General features: G+C 43.0%; 1 protein-coding gene across 2 annotated transcripts in view; it reads left to right on the top strand.

The window, feature by feature from the left end:
* The window catches only part of MAP2K1 (mitogen-activated protein kinase kinase 1), a 63985-nt gene that overhangs the window by 37666 nt on the left and 10553 nt on the right, over positions 1–15766 (top strand). Inside the window, exons 4-5 of one of the 2 annotated variants that reach the window (XM_072982078.2) lie at positions 10351–10428; positions 11196–11247. The exons of the other annotated variant lie outside the window; for it this stretch is intronic. Of the exons in view, the coding sequence (XP_072838179.1) occupies positions 10351–10428; positions 11196–11247 (130 nt within the window). The remainder of the gene's footprint in view (positions 1–10350; positions 10429–11195; positions 11248–15766) is intronic. 2 annotated transcript variants of the gene reach the window in all.

Raw genomic sequence — 15766 nt, 5'->3', positions numbered from 1 at the left:
GCATAGAAAGCCAAATGGAGCACAACAAGAAATGGTGGGAGGGGAGGGTCTGACCTGGGTTCATCTGGGATGGCTAAGGAAAATACCCTACTTTGATAGTTTAGGAGTGTTTTCCCTTTCAGAGAATCCTTGTACAGACAGTGGCAAACATTGATTGTGTGTCCCTTGCGTTTGAGTCCAGGGACCGTGTGTGGGACTCTGATTAATGTAATGTCCACCTAATTCACCAGTGGGTGCCTTGGATGAACTTCCTGAAGTGGTCTCACACCTGAGATGAAAATGTTTGGCCGGTACCTAGGGCAAAAGTAGAGGAAACCTCAGCCCATTTCCTTTAAAGAACGTTATAGACAATTCATGTGTGTCTGCTCACAAGCAGTTGTACTGTGTTTCCCTGAACATGAGACAGGGTCTTATATTAACTTTGCTCCAAAAAACGCATTAGGACTTATTTTCAGGGGGTGTTTTAATTTTTTTCATGTACAACAATCTAAATTTATTCAGATACAGTCCTGTCATCATCTTCTGGTTGCTGCACAATGGTGGAGGGCGGGGTTTCACTTAACTAGGGCTTATTTTGGGGGTAAGACTTATATTATGAGCATCTTGAAAAATCATACTAGGGCTTATTTTCAGGTTAGGTCTTATTTTCGGGGAAACAGGGTAGCTGCCAGAAAAACATATTGTACAGGCAAACTATCAAGGGCTTCCCAGTGATTCAAGAGAAATATTTAAAGCTGTGCAAGAATTTATCAGCCATGCGTTCAAGTAGTGTTTGGCTCTGACTTACAGGTAATTCTAAAAGTAGAGGCTTCTGTGGTGCCATCTTGTCATTGTTTTCTGAATAGATTCAGTTTCTCTCCCTCAAAGATGTTAATAGGATTCTAGGGTGTGTGAAGGCTACCACCTGCGGTCTGGATCTTTGCCCTCATGGTAGCTTAAGGCCTGTTCAGAGGAAGTGAGAGACTTCCTGCTGATCATAATTAACACACCGTTGTCAGATATTGTCTTCCCAGAGGCCTTGAAAATAGCAATTATAAAACCTCTGTTAGCGAAATTTACTGTGGAAAGGACCAAATTGTCTAGTTATTTTCTAGTTTCCAACTCACTCTCTTTTGGGTAAGGTTGTTGAAAAAGTGGTAGCTGAGCAGCTCCACAGACAACTAGAGAATGTCTTCTTTCACGTCTGGCTTCTGGCTCAGCTGTGCCACTGAGACAACTTTGGTGGCTCTGGTGGATTCTCTCTTTTGCTCTCTGGTCAAGGGAGAGTCATTGTTGCTGCCAGTGACCTTTGATACAGCGGATCGTAATCTTTTGCTGAGGAGACTGGAAAGAGCCCTGTGTCTTGCTAGACCAGTACCACAGTGGTCTTCATCATTCTTTTGCAAGGGGACCCAGAGAGTCATGGTAGAGGGCTGCCTGTCAATCTTCTGGGAACTTGTAGGGCATCCTATAGGGCTCAGTTTTAGCTCCAGGGCTGTTCAACGTATACATGAGACCCATCTGTGTCTTTGGAGTTAGTATTATCAATATGCTGAGGTCAGCAAGCTACTGTGTGGCTTACATTACCTAAGCAACCAGAGGCAACTGGAACAGCACTTAGTCAAGTGACTGAAGGTCATCAAACTGAATCCAGACAAGATAGAGGTGATGCTGGTCACTTGGCAACCGGTAAATCCAGCTGTCACTTCTCCAGTAACTGGTGGAGAAAAAGTTCACCTTGTGAACCAAGGAAAGAGCTTGGGTGTTTTATCAGACCCAGTGTTCCTCCTGAAGAAACAGATAGGAACCGTGGCCAGGTCAGCATGTTATCATCTAGAGCAGTGGTTCTTAACCTTGGGTTACTCAGGTGTTTTTGGACTGCAACTCCCAGAAGCCTTCACCACCAGCTGTGCTGGCTGGGGTTTCTGGGAGTTGCAGTTCAAAAACACCTGAGAAACCCAAGGTTAAGAACCACTGATCTAGAGAAACTTCTCTATCCTACTGATAGAGAAACATCTATCAGTAGAGAAACTTCCTCCTTACAATTGTAACCTTGAGATTAGATTACTGTAATTTATTCTACATTATGCTATCCTTGAAGACAACTCAGGAGGTACAAATGGTACAATATATAGAAGCCAGGCTATAAATGGCTGCTTTCCGTTATGCTCTCATATGATACCTATGTTATGCTAATGTTATTGATTGCCAGTGGTTTTCTGCATTGAAGTCAAGGTGTTGACTATTACCTTTGAGGTCAAACATAGCTTGGGACCCACTTACTTACTTACTTACTTACTTACTTACTTACTTACTTACTTACTTACTTACTTACTTACTTACTTACTTACTTACTTACTTACTTACTTACTTACTTACTTACTTACTTACTTACTTACTTACTTACTTACTTACTTACTTAATTTATATGCCGCCCACACTACCCAAAGGTCTCTGGGCGGCTTATTAGACCACCTCTATGCATATAAGGTCAGATGGAACTATCCATCTAAAGGTGCCAACCACCAAAGTAATACAGAGTGTATTAAAAAAAGATAATTCCATGTTGTTGACCCCATGCTCTGGAATGCTCTTCCTGAGTCCCTGTGACATATGACATCCTTGCTGGGATTCAGGAAGGGATGTAAGGTGGAATTGTTTCAGCAAACCTTCGGAAGCTAGATATTACTGCTTCACTACTTACGTGACATGCATTTTTATATGTTAGTGTTTTCATTGTTGCTCGGTTATATTGTACAGTGTTTTATTATTTGTATTGAATAGTTTATTGTTATCTGTATATCTTTTTGTTGTGTGTCATTCTTGATCTCTCTGGAGAGAAGAACAGCATATAAAGGAAAATAATAAATGATAAATAATGAATTTGTCTCCTTGAACATGGCTTGGCAGCAGGCACAGAACTTTTGAAAAGTGATTTTGGGGAATTACAGGTCCCAGAATGCCCTGACCATCATGGCTGCTAGCTATATCGGCTGAAAATTGGGAGGTCTTATCCCAAAAGCAAGTTCTGCTGGTCATTGCCTTGTGCTGGACAGGTTGACAGAAAAAAGTACCAAATTTGTTAAGGAGTTTGAAGGAAGTTCTAAAAAGGTTGTTGATCCTGCTTCACAAGTACATAAGCCTAGAGTCTTTCTTGTCCAAGACGTAAGAGTTGCTGAATACAAGAGAAATGGTAGTGTGATTTCTGAGTGTTTTGCAGTTTGTTTTCCCTTGCAGAGGTGTAGAATGGTTTGTCAAAGCAAAATCTTTTTTAAACATTATTCCCATCCACCAGAATATCTACTTCAAGGCCTTTTTGTGGAAGTAAAACTATAAATATTTATTTATTTATTTATTTATTTATTTATTTATTTAATTAATTAATTAATTAATTAATTAATTAATTAATTAATTAATTTCCCACCCATCTAGACACATGTCTACTCTGGGTGGCTAACAATAAAAATAGAACAAAAACAGTATAATAAAATAAAAAAGCAACAATAATAATATAGTTCAAGATGGGGAAAAAAATAAAAAAATCAAGTGATGACAGGAGGGAAAGCCTGACTAAAGAGCCAGGTCTTCAGTTGGCTCTTAAAAACACCCAGCGAGGGAGCCAGACAGATCTCTGAGGGGAGACTGTTCCAAAGGCAAGGGGCCACTGCTGAGAAGGCCCGCTTTCTTGTTCTTTCTCTCCGGGCCTCCCTCGGCGTTAGGCCCCTCAGCTGCCCTTCCTGGCTAGAATGACTGATTTGGGTGCTATATATTGAGGTCCTAAACCATTTAGGGCTTTATATGTCATCATTAACACTCTGAAATTAATGTGGAAATGAATGGGCAGCCAATGCAAGGCAGCCAGAGTGGGGGAAATATGCCTTGCATTTCTTGTCCCACTAAGAAGTCTGGCCACTGCATTCTGCACCATTTGAAGCTTCTGCATCACTCTCAAAGGTAGCCCCACGTAGAGTGCATTGCAGTAGTCTAATCTCGAGATTACAGGTGCATGGACCAAAGTGGTGAGCACCCCAATATCAAGATAGGGACACAGCTGGGCAATCCACCACAAATGGAAATAGGTGGAGCGGACCAATGACGCCACCTGGGTTTCCATGGTGAGTGCCAGATCCAAATGGACCCCCAAGTTGTGAGCCTCACTCTTCGTGATGAGAGTCACTCCCCCAAAAGAGAGGGAGTTTCCCAAACCACCAATGGAGGGGCCACCCACCCTCAGGACCTCCCTCTTGCCCAGGTTCATTCATCCCACTTAAAAAAATTACATGTTCTTTTGAGAATCAATGGTAGTTACCTTAGTGCACAAGTAAATTTACTAGTTTTAATCTTTGAAGTTACTTTTTGCACTATGTGACCCTGCCAGCTAGCAGATTTTGGGAGCTGTAGCCCTACAACATTTGTACATTATGTGCCGGATCAGGAGGATTCAGCTTCAGTCAACAAGATGCTTCTGGGAAATTCACAAGGTATGCAGTCAAGTGTCCTCTTCTTACCCATCTACTCCATGGCAGAGACTACTTTGCTTTTGAATACAACTCCTCTGTTTAACCTGTTTGGGTCAACAGTAACTAACAGCCCCTTATTGCAGGATGGAAAAAATACACAGTAAATTCCTCTTTATTTTATCCACAAGAGGAGACCCCTCCAAAAGACAGAGGTCTTTCCAACCATTCAAGGGTTTGGAATTTGCATAAAATGTCTCTCTTGTCCTTTTCTTGTGTGAAGAAGGACATTTACAAATATGCAACAGGAACAGAAGGACTGGAGATAATGAAAAAAGGCTCTAACTCATCTGGTGCTTCAAATTCAGAGGAAAAGCAGCAGTCATCCAATTTTTGGCTAATTCATGTAATTTCTGATTTGAAAAATTTAGTTCAAGGAATATGTAACTATGCAAAACATAACAAAATTTTGCACAAAAATTGGTTCATATCTCACTATCACCAGCAAACTATTCCCTTGTTCCAACACAAAAGGAAGCAAAGGGGGAGAATGATCTAGCTGAACAACCTTGAACAAGTATCTTTTGATTCTTTAGGTATCTCTTAAAAAGAAATCTGGAGAAGCCTTCAAATGGTTCTTAAGCACTGGAGAAGTTGAAATGATTTCCCCCATATCATATTTAAGCTGCAGAACAGTCCATAAAACCGCAGGGACAAGTGTGTGTTACCCGTCAAGGCAAACATCAGAGTTGGTAGCACGGGTAAAACGGGCTTCAGACAGAGAAATGGCAACAAAGGAGTTGGATGTTATTGTTGGCTTGCATGTTGTGGGTATATGTTGGACTTTTATAAACTGCCCAGACCTGTGGCTTGCCACTAGATGGGTGGGATATAAATGTAATGAATAAATTTAAATAAATTAACAAAGCAAAGCAAAACACCATCCTCTGCAGCCAACAGAGTACTGATCTAATTCTGCCCATCTGCACCCATCTGTTTTTTAAACATCAGGATCTGTATCCTGTCCCAGATTTCATGAAGTTTGATCTTCATGCACGTGAAGGCATGCGAAAGGGGCTAAATCAATTTATTAGTTCCACAAGTAGCCGTGTAAGAAGAAAAGGATGCAGAGAATCAGACACAATTAAAGCAACACAAAAAAACTTTTGGAATCCAGTAAATAAGAATAAATAACTCTCTTGGCTTATCAAGGCCTTATTTAATGTGTTATAGAAAGCAAACACACCCCTTCCAAGTTAAATATAATACTGCTGTTGCTAAGAGCTTCAGAAGAGGGGAAATGGTGTATGCCACATTTATTCTTCATAAAAGACAGCCATTTAAAATCAAGAACAGCCTTTAAACAATGCTCACCTCTGTTAAAAAACAGGAAAAAAGACTACATTTTAATTTTTTCACGGAAAGGAAAATAAATAAGTTCCGATTTTTACTGTATTGCAGTTTTCCTGAAGTCGTGGATCATGTATGAGATACAAACAGTTCCTGCATTCCTTTATTTATCTTAACATTCAAGAATAAAATCCTGCCTAGAAGAAGCAAATTGGTTGGGCTTGAACATCTCATTCCAATTTAGTAATGTATATCATTGTGTGCTGAATGGTGAGATTGTTTGCCTGGCACAGAGCATTCCAGACGTCATACATAACTGTGGGGCCTCAGAAGCTCACTGCAATCAATTCACATTACATTCTTCAGAATTAGTTCCTCTCTTTCTAGACTGGTTGCCATATTTTTTACAGAGTCAGTGAGAGATGTGCAGGATGCTGTTTAGTCATGTTGCGTTGGATATATTTCTGCCTGTAAAACCTAGTGAGGTTGGAAACCTTCTAGGAAATTGGGCCTCTATCCCTGTCCTCTGGATCCTTGCCCATCTTGGCGATTGAGACCTGTCAGATTAGGACTTATTATTCAAGATCATAAACACTGATAATGCACTTGTCAGTGAACGATGTACTATATGCAGCTTTCTAAGTCAAACTGTTGAATGACAGGTTAGTTCATGGAACAACTCTAAACACCCAGGATCTGATCCTAGATCATCATGCTCCGCTGGCATGTATCATAAAACTAGATGAGGCAGCAGTGTCTCAGTTACGCAGGAGAAGGCTCACCCTTGGGGGCACAAAACTGGTCTATGAGAATAACACCACCCTGATAAAATGCTTATTCCAGGCTTTGCCAGCTTTGAGTTCCTTTGAGGCTGGTTATCTGGGACAAAATAGAGGTTCTCTTGGTGCACCATCATCTGCCCTGCGGCCCAGTAGTCTTCCAACTGAAGAAGGCTGAGGCAGTCACACGGTTGAGGTCGTGTCTCCTCAGACTGAGTGTTCTGTGGGGTTTGGCAAAGCAATACTGGTCTAGCAAAACTCAGGGCTCTCTCCAGTCTCCTCAGCAAGACAATGTTCCCCGATATCAGAGGCTGCTGAGAGATCTGACAGTATTAGCAAGAATGACTCTTCCCTTGACCAGATAGCAAAAGAGAGAATCCACCAGGGCCACCAAAGTTGTCTCAGTGGCATAGCTAGGTCAGAAGTTGGACTGGAAAGAACGCACTCTGTAGTTGTCTGTGAAGTTACTCAGCGACCACCTTTTCAACAGCCTTACCCAAATAACTAGTTCTTTCCATTGTAGGCTTCTTTACCAGAGGTCTTTTCCATTGTAGGTAATAGAAGTGTTATTTTTTTTTAGTGCATCCATGGAATATGTAGCCAAACAAACAAAGAGCAGAGTTTATTTATCAACTATAAGTCATTAAAATACGTTAAAATAAAATAAAAGCAGCAGGTGAGATAATTAATTAAAAAGCAAATACAATGAGACGTAAATAGGAATCAAAAAGACAAAGGTACAGGAAACAAGCGAGCTCGGATGTTAATTGCAGCCAAGGCAAAGTTTGCCACGTTTAAGGTGGTATTGGCGTTGATGTCAGCCAGGAGCCAACAGACCTGGGCGAGATTAGGTCTGTCTTGGATGGAAGTCAGAGAACTTGCCAAAAACCTTGATCGAGGGGAGTGGTAATGTGGACATCTCAAAAGGTAGTGAGTGATGTCTTCGACTTCTCCCAGGTGGCAAGGACAAATTCTTAGATGATAGGGCAGATTCTCGTGTCTGCCCTCTAACACTCTTGAAGGCATACATTGAAAACGTAGAGCGGTGAAGGCCTTGCGAAGGGCGAATGTAGTTATCCAGGTCAAATAATTTTCCATGACAAAGGTTGACTTATAGAGTGGGAGTGAAGAGGAATAAGGCGAGCTAGAGATGGTGCAAAGGTCACTTCTGATATGAAAAAGGCGAATTGTGTCCTTGAGACTAGCTTTCACACATTTGAGCGGAAGAGCGGTTAAAGAATCTAAGTCGATGCCATAGGAGTCAGTTATTTGTTTCACAGCACTCACCCAGGATTTAGGAGAGGGGTTGGCCAGTTGTTCTCTGAAGCAGATCTTAGGTAAACTGGTATCATTCATTTGGGACAGTTTATGCCAGTACCGGACTAGTGCTAAATGGCAGGTGGCAGCTACAGAGATAAGGCCTACTTCTGCCCTAAGTAAGGAGGCTGGAGTACTCCGCGGGACACACAAGATGGAACGAATGAAGGTGTTCTGTGCGGCGTCTAGGGTCGAAATGTTTGTGTATCCCCAGATTTCGGCCCCAAAGGTCATTTGGGGAATCAGTTTTTTGGCAAAAATTTCAGTAGCGGGGGGAACCAAGTTGCCTCCTTTAGACCTAGTAAAGTGTAGGAGGGCTTGGATGGCATGGGCGGCTTTGAGCCTTGCTGAGTCCAGGTGTTTTGACCAGGAAAGATGAGGGCCAAAAATAATACCCAAGTAACGAAAAGCTGACACTTGCTCGATTGGGAAGTCGCCAAGCCTCCAGGTATGTTTTCTGCGATGGTTCCCAAAGGTCATCACTTTGGTTTTTGCGTGATTTATTGTTAGTTTTTCATGGCTGCAGTAGGTACTTAATTTGGCCAGTAGTCTGCGTAGCCCAACCGGGGTGAGTGAAAAAAGAGCAATGTCATCGGCATATAATAATATTGGAAGTTTTATGTCCCCAATTGTCGGCGGAAAGAAATCGAGACCTTGGAGCTCAGGTACAATGTTGTTTATGTAAAAGTTGAAAAGAAACGGAGCCAGTAAGCAACCTTGGCGGACCCCCTTTTCGGTAGTAATTTCCTCTGAAAGCATACCATGTGGGCCGAGTCTAACTCTGAGATTGGTGTTTGTGTGAAGCTTTATAAGAAGAAGGAGGAGTCTTTTGTCAATATTGGTTTCTGCAAGTTTCCGCCATAGACGGGATCTATTTATTGTATCAAAGGCCGAGGATAGGTCGACAAAGGCAGCGTACAATTTTTTCCTCCCCGCCTGGGTGTATTTACGGACCAAATGGTGGATAACAAAGGAATGGTCCAGCGTTGATTTCCCTTTTTGAAAGCCAGCCTGTTCTTTAGCGATAATAGAATTCTCTGATGCCCATTTCTCCAGCTTAAGGAGCAGGAACTTCGTGTATAATTTGGAAACCACACAAAGAAGACTTATGGGACGGTAGTTTTTTGGGTCCAGTTTGGATCCTTTTTTGTGAATGGGAGAGACAATACTGTCTAACCACACCGGGGGAAATTCACCTGAGTGGTTAATGAAGGAGAACACTTTGGATAAAACATCAGACCACCAGTCTGGGTTACATTTGAAGAGTTCACCTGGCAGCATGTCAGGTCCAGGGGCTTTGTTGTTAGCAATGGCGGTAATAAGTTCATTTAGTTCTTCCTTAGAAACTGGGTCCCATTCAGGTAGCAGGTGAAGTGAGGGGACATTCAGCTCGAGTAAGTGAGTGAGCGAGTTGGTATCATCCTTTTCCCGGTAAATGGCGGAAAAGTGCTGGTGCCATTGGGAAGAAGAAATCTGATGGTCCAAGGGCTCAAATGAAGACTTCATACCTCTGTTGACCAAGGCCCAGAATTTGGCAGGTTCCTTGTGTAAGGCGGCCGAGGATAAGGCCTGCCATGACTTTTTAGTGTGTTCGTCTTTCTTCCTTCTGAGCAGGATTTTGTAGTCCCTCCTCAATCGAGTGAAGGCATAATAGTTAGCAGTAGAACCCCACTTGCGGAGTCTTCTGAGGGCTGTTAAAAGTACGCGCTTCTGGATTAGACAGTCTTTGTCAAACCAGCCGCCTGCTGAAGAAGAGTCATATTTTGGGGGTTTAGAGGAGACAAGGAGAGGCTTAATTGCTGCTGTAATTTCATTAAAGGTATCCAAGGGGTTTGAAGTATCGGAAACAGAATCTCTTAAGGCGAGCATATTAGGAGAATCAAGTAGAAGTAGAACCTGGTTTTGAATTTTCTCATTCCATGGAAGCCTTCTTAGGCAGTAGGGTGGGGTGGGAACATAGAAGTGTTATAATTGCTGTTTTCAAGACCTCTGGGAAGACAGTCTCTGACAATGACATGTTAATTATGGTCACAGGAAGTCTCACATTCTCTGAACAGGCCTTAAGCTTTAAAGATCCAGACCGCAGGTGAGAACACACATCCCAGAATCCTATTAACATCCCTGAGGGAGAGAAACTGAATCTGTTCAGAGAAGAATGACAAGATGGCACCTCTAAAGCCTGTACTTTTAGAACAGCCTCTAAGTTAGGGACCAGGTCATCTTGGAACACATGTACTCCAGTGGTCAATTTGGTGTTAAAAGACAAAAGGTTTCTCTCACTCTGCACTTAGATCTCCACTGTTTGCTATTGAGTTCCTCACAGGCGCAGCCCAGCCATTCATTTTCTGTGGTCAGATATCAAGATGCTGTCTCTCCCCACCCACCCCACCCCCTTCATCAGGCTTTTGACGCTTTGAGGATAAATGCAACAAATGCACTGAATTTTAAAACGTTTTCCGTTTGATCAGGATGGTGGCTCCTTGGATCAAGTCCTGAAAAAGGCTGGCAGAATCCCGGAACAGATTCTGGGCAAAGTTAGCATTGCTGTAAGTATATTGCTTTGGTGTTCAGAAAGAGGCATTCAAATACAGTTGGCATCAGGAGGTCATGCCTGAAGGCAGAGACTGCTGGAAAAAATGTTTCCTTGAGACCAAACAGAATGCAGTGGGCTTACCTGACGGTGCTTTGGTGAATGCATTGGTTTTCCATTTTGAATAGATCTTCAGCTTTATGTAGGAGATGCAGCCCATGAAGGCATTTGCTGATCATAGCAAATCCTGCTTTTAGCAGCCATTGCAGGGATCCACTGAGAACTCGATCTCATTCCTGCTCCAGACTCATGATTCAGCTTAGAGTAAACGGGGCGTGCAAAGGAGAGGAAGACAACAAGGGGCCTTTCTTTCCTCTGCGTATTTGTCTTGCCTCTGATATCACCAGCCCAATAACCCTCCAGTCTCCAAAAAATTTAGGAACACACAAACGAGGTCATTTTTGTGTGGTGGTGGTGGTGGTGTGTGTGTGTGTGTGTGTGTGTGTGTGTGTGTTTTCCAGGCAAGTACTGTTACCTTTTTCTTTTGAAAAGTGATATTTTGGGTGTAGTAATAATAATAAAGTGCAACCAAATCATTCCCCATCTCCACCACGATTCCAGAGTTCTCTGTGCATCATAATCCATATGTATAAGTAAAGCAAAGCAGGACAGTCTGTCCAAAAGAATATCTCCTCCAACTGAAGAGAAATATTACAGTTTCCTTGAACTGATGTTTCATTTCCAATATTATTGTTTTGATTAAAGTTCTGTTTTGGGTTACAGGTCATAAAAGGTCTAACATATTTGAGAGAAAAACATAAGATAATGCACAGAGGTAAGAATGTTTCAATCTGCGTTCCTGTTTGAGTCTATTAAAATGCCTTTGCTTATTTAGTCTATTTCTAGAAATGTGTGAGTGGTGTGTCTGTATATGAGACTGAAGTGAACAGATATTTCTCTTCAGAGCATCTGTGCTGGTTGACGTTTGCTGTTCTGTTGCTCAGTCTGTCTCTAGCTTAACCAAAATATTGAATATTGTATTCCTGTAAAATATTTGAAAATGTGGTTTCTAAAGCTAGCTCGTGCAATCTACTCAAGAGCAGAAGGTTGTTGCTGGGCTGGGAGAGTGTGGTTCAGTTCTGGACCTGTCAACCTCACTTGCCGTATCAGGAGCAATCGTGCATATTTCTGTGGAGTAAAGACAGGATTAAAAAAAAGATACCCCACCTTCCCAGAATACTATTTCCAGTTTTGTTTTAAGAGGTTTGTGCCTGGCTTTGTGGCAAGATTTTAATTTGCTCCACCGCTGCCAGACTTTCGTTGAGGGGGGAAGTAGGGACCTCAGAAAAGGTATTGCGAACCCCTTGTGGCCCACAGGCTGCACTTTGGCACCCCCGATTTAGGGCCTCGGATTTATGAAGGGCCTATAAATTAGGAGGAAAAAAACAGGAAATGGGTCAGTTTCAAGTTTTATGTAATACAGTACACATTTGTGCAGTGCTGCTGAAATATAATAGATCTTTGGCTCCTCCACGGTTTTCAATCTCGTCCCGATGTTTAGTGATGCTTCAACTGTTCGGAAGTGTCTGTGGAGATGGTGAAGGGGCCTGTACGTGTTATTGCAAGCAAGATTGTTTGTGTCCTTTGAAAGACATGCAGTTCCACACAATGAATATACTGTATTTTAAAGCTAATTCCTGCCCCCCCCCCCAATTCCAAAGGCAATGTGACGTTTCCCTCCTGTACCAGTTTACCAACAGGGCAGGCAGCAGAGGTCGTGCCTCAGCGCAACCCCTTTGCAGCTCCTCAGGAGTCGATGGCGCTTTGATGTTTACAAAACTAGGACATGCTGTTTTCAAATGTCCGTGTTCTGACAGCGTTCCCATCAGCCTGTCTCTTCCTGCCAGCCATTATTGGATATTTGGGCAGTGAAAAATCAATGAAGGTAGAGAGTTCAGATGAAGAGGAGGTAAAAAGGATAAGAAATCTCTCTCTCTCTCTTTGTGCATGAATGTGTGCGTGCGTGTGCGCATGTTTGCTTAAAGAGCCCCTCCTTCTCTCCTGGATTATCTTCTGGGATTCTAATCCTGGATTCGAACTGCTTTGTTTTATCTTCCTCGGTGCACTTTTAGCTGCTTGCAGGCCAGTTGTTTTCCATTTGCGGTTTTGTCTCTCCTTCCCCACAAGTAAGGTTGTCCTTGTGTCCCTACACATTAGGGAGATCAGCACATTCCACCCTAGAAATGACTCAGATCCGTTCATTGAATTACCTGTTTTGCAACCATCTTGTTGAGAGGTCTGGGGAACAGGGCTTGAGAATTAATCCCACTGAACTGGACAGGGGAGGAGAGTCTTACTAAATTAAAAAAAAAAAACCTCTGCTGAAATGGATTAAAATGTATTTGCATCTTACTTTGACCCCAGACAAAGTGTGAAGTCTGAGCTACTGATTGGGCGTGGGGGAAGGACTGTTAAGGTGATTGTGGATGTGTTTAGTTAGGAAGGTGTGAAAGTTATGTACGTAGGTGGAGTGGGGACACCCACTCTGGAGAGCAAATGCAGAGATTTAAGGCATATACAGACTCCTCCCCAACCTTGAGTAACCCAGGAGTTACCATAGCAGCCGATAAGCTGAGTCCACAATTTCTAGGTGGAGAGATTTGCGCAGAAGAACCTCCTGGATGAAAATAAGAATGAAATACTGCCTGGCCACCTGAAAGAAAGTGTCGTGATGATGGGGAGGGGAGCCTGTTTTCTTTGAGGACCATAAATAACTGGAGTAGCATTTCAATCTAGGTGCTGGCAAGGGAGCCATCGGACGGTATAGTTGCATTAGGCTAATTGACTGCATGTACTTAAGCTCTCAGCCAGCTTCTTTGGCAGCCATAAAACATTGGGATATGATGGCAGCAAGACTGAGGGAGGTCAGAGGAAGCAGCTGCTAAAGATTGCATCCGAGATAACCTGGATGGGAACTGAGTAGAAGAGCTAATACCCTGTTTCCCCCGAAAATAAGACCTAACCTGACAGTAAGCCCCAGTACGATTTTTCAGGATGCTCGTAATATAAGCCCTACCCCCAAAATAAGCCCCAGTTAAGTGAAAGCCTGCCCTTCCACTCTTGTGCAGCAACCAGAAGATGACACGACTATTTGAATAAATGTAGAGTGTTGTACATAAAAAAATTAAAACATCCCCTGAAAAATAAGCCCTAATGCATTTTTTGAGTGAAAATTAATATAAGACCCTGTCCTATTTTTGGGGAAACACAGTAGGAAAGCTAAGGGCATCTAAAACTACTGCACTTCTTCCTTTAAGGACTTGCCATGTTGAAGTCCTGCTAAACAGAGACTTAACTGCTCCTTCTTCATTTTGTCATTAGTCTCTTTTCTGGTGCTAGATCCAGATCGGGCTTGAAAGGAATCTCCTCAATAGTCTTAGCTGGTCAACGCTGACCGTCCTGGGCTAGATGGCCGAAAAGTTTGCCTCAGCGTAAGGCAGCTTTCAGTGGCCCTTGTCTTTCCACACATGTTTGGTCCTGACTTGAAATTTCCGCTCCATCTCATAAAGAACTTGGATGTCCTTATTTGTACTGTGGTCCGTGTCTGTGAAAGGCACAGCAACGTCCCACCTTGTGAGGGTTTGAACTCAAGCCAATCAGCTTTCTTAGGGAGCCCTCACTGCACTTCAGGAGTGTCAGATAACATCGTTATAAGGCAGCAGTTGGGATATCGTGGCCCTCCAAACGTTGATGGATTGAAGCTTCCGTCATCTGTCACCATGGACTGAGTTATAGGGATGATGGAAGTCAGTGGTCCAGCAGCATCTGGAGGACCAGATACAGCCTGTTCCTCTCAGAGCCAGGTGGCACTCTCTCTCTCTCTCTCTCTCTCTCTCTTTCTCTCTCTCTCTGAATAAGGGAGGTTGGCCATGTGACAAAGATTGGGAGCAACCTCTAATTTACACACTCCTTAAAATTTAGAGACTAATAATACTGCTTTCAGTCATGGTGAGATGGTAAACCAGCTGAAGCCGATAATGTTTAAGCTTTAAAGGGTTTTCTTAAGATAAACAAACCCTGACTTAAATAGAAGCATAAACCATGGCTGGTGCTAGAAGGGAAAGTGAAGTCTTTTTTAAAATGCTTGACAAGGGATATGGTGGCAAGTGGTTATTCTTTTTAAAGAGACATATTTACAATTTAACAATGGGTGAGTCCCTTGAGTCCTTTTACTGGGAAAAGGTGGCATAAAATGTTAAAAAAAATTATTTTGCACAAGGTACAAAGATTCAGTGTGTTTGTTCGCAGGGAGTTCAGAATCTGCCATAACTTTTCAGTCAGGGAGCTCCTTACCAAAAGCTAGTCTGCTTTTATTAGCGTGAGGGTAAGAGGAGAAGGGGACGACAGAGGATGAGATGGTTGGACAGTATCATCGAAGCTACTAACATGAATTTGACCCAACTCCAGGAGGCAGTGGAAGACAGGAGGGCCTGGCGTGCTCCGGTCCATGGGGTCACGAAGAGTCGGACAGGACTAAACGACTAAACAACAACACAAAGCACCTCTAGCCCTCTTCTTGTTTGTTTCATTCAACTTGAGAAAACGGAAAGAAAGCCTTGTCTGCCAATTTGCTCGCCCCCTTCAGACTCAACTACCCTCAGCCCCATCTGATAAAAAGGTAAAGGTAAAGGTTCCCCTTGACAATTTTTGTCCAGTCGTGTTTGACTCTAGGGAGCGGTGCTCATCCCCGTTTCCAAGCCATAGAGCCAGCATTTGTCCGAAGACAATCTTTCCGTGGTCACATGGCCAGTGCGACTTAGACACGGAACGCTGTTACCTTCCCACCGAGGTGGTCCCTATTTATCTACTTGCATTTGCATGCTTTCGAACCACTAGGTTGGCGGGAGCTGGGACAAGCGACGGGAGCTCACTCCGTCGCGTGGATTCGATCTTACGACTGCTGGTCTTCTGACCCTGCAGCACAGGCTTCTGCGGTTTAGCCCATAGCGCCACCACATCCCTGATAAGCCCCAGCATTTGAAGATAATAAGTCTTACATCAGAGTTTGTTGAGGTGCTGGAGTCGGATTGTCTGAGATGTCTTTCGGAGGCTCTTCAGTCAACCTGTCCGTCACAGGCCTCTGCCTCGGAACCCAGTAGACATGCTAGGCTCTCTCCATAAATTTATATCAATGTTTTAATTTAATTTTAACATTTAAAAGATGTCCTCAGTTGGGCGATACTGACTGAGCTCCTAGCTCTCATCTGTCTCAGTGGAGGGGCTTATTAGAAGTTTTTGGGGTCCATGGTAATATGTTGTTTTTTTCCTGGCCATTTTGTTGCTGCCATTTACCC

Source organism: Pogona vitticeps, chromosome 12 (assembly GCF_051106095.1).
Source record: "Pogona vitticeps strain Pit_001003342236 chromosome 12, PviZW2.1, whole genome shotgun sequence".
Taxonomy (NCBI): domain Eukaryota; kingdom Metazoa; phylum Chordata; class Lepidosauria; order Squamata; family Agamidae; genus Pogona; species Pogona vitticeps.
Note: the sequence above shows the minus strand (reverse complement) of the source record. Positions and strands in the feature narration are given on the sequence as shown.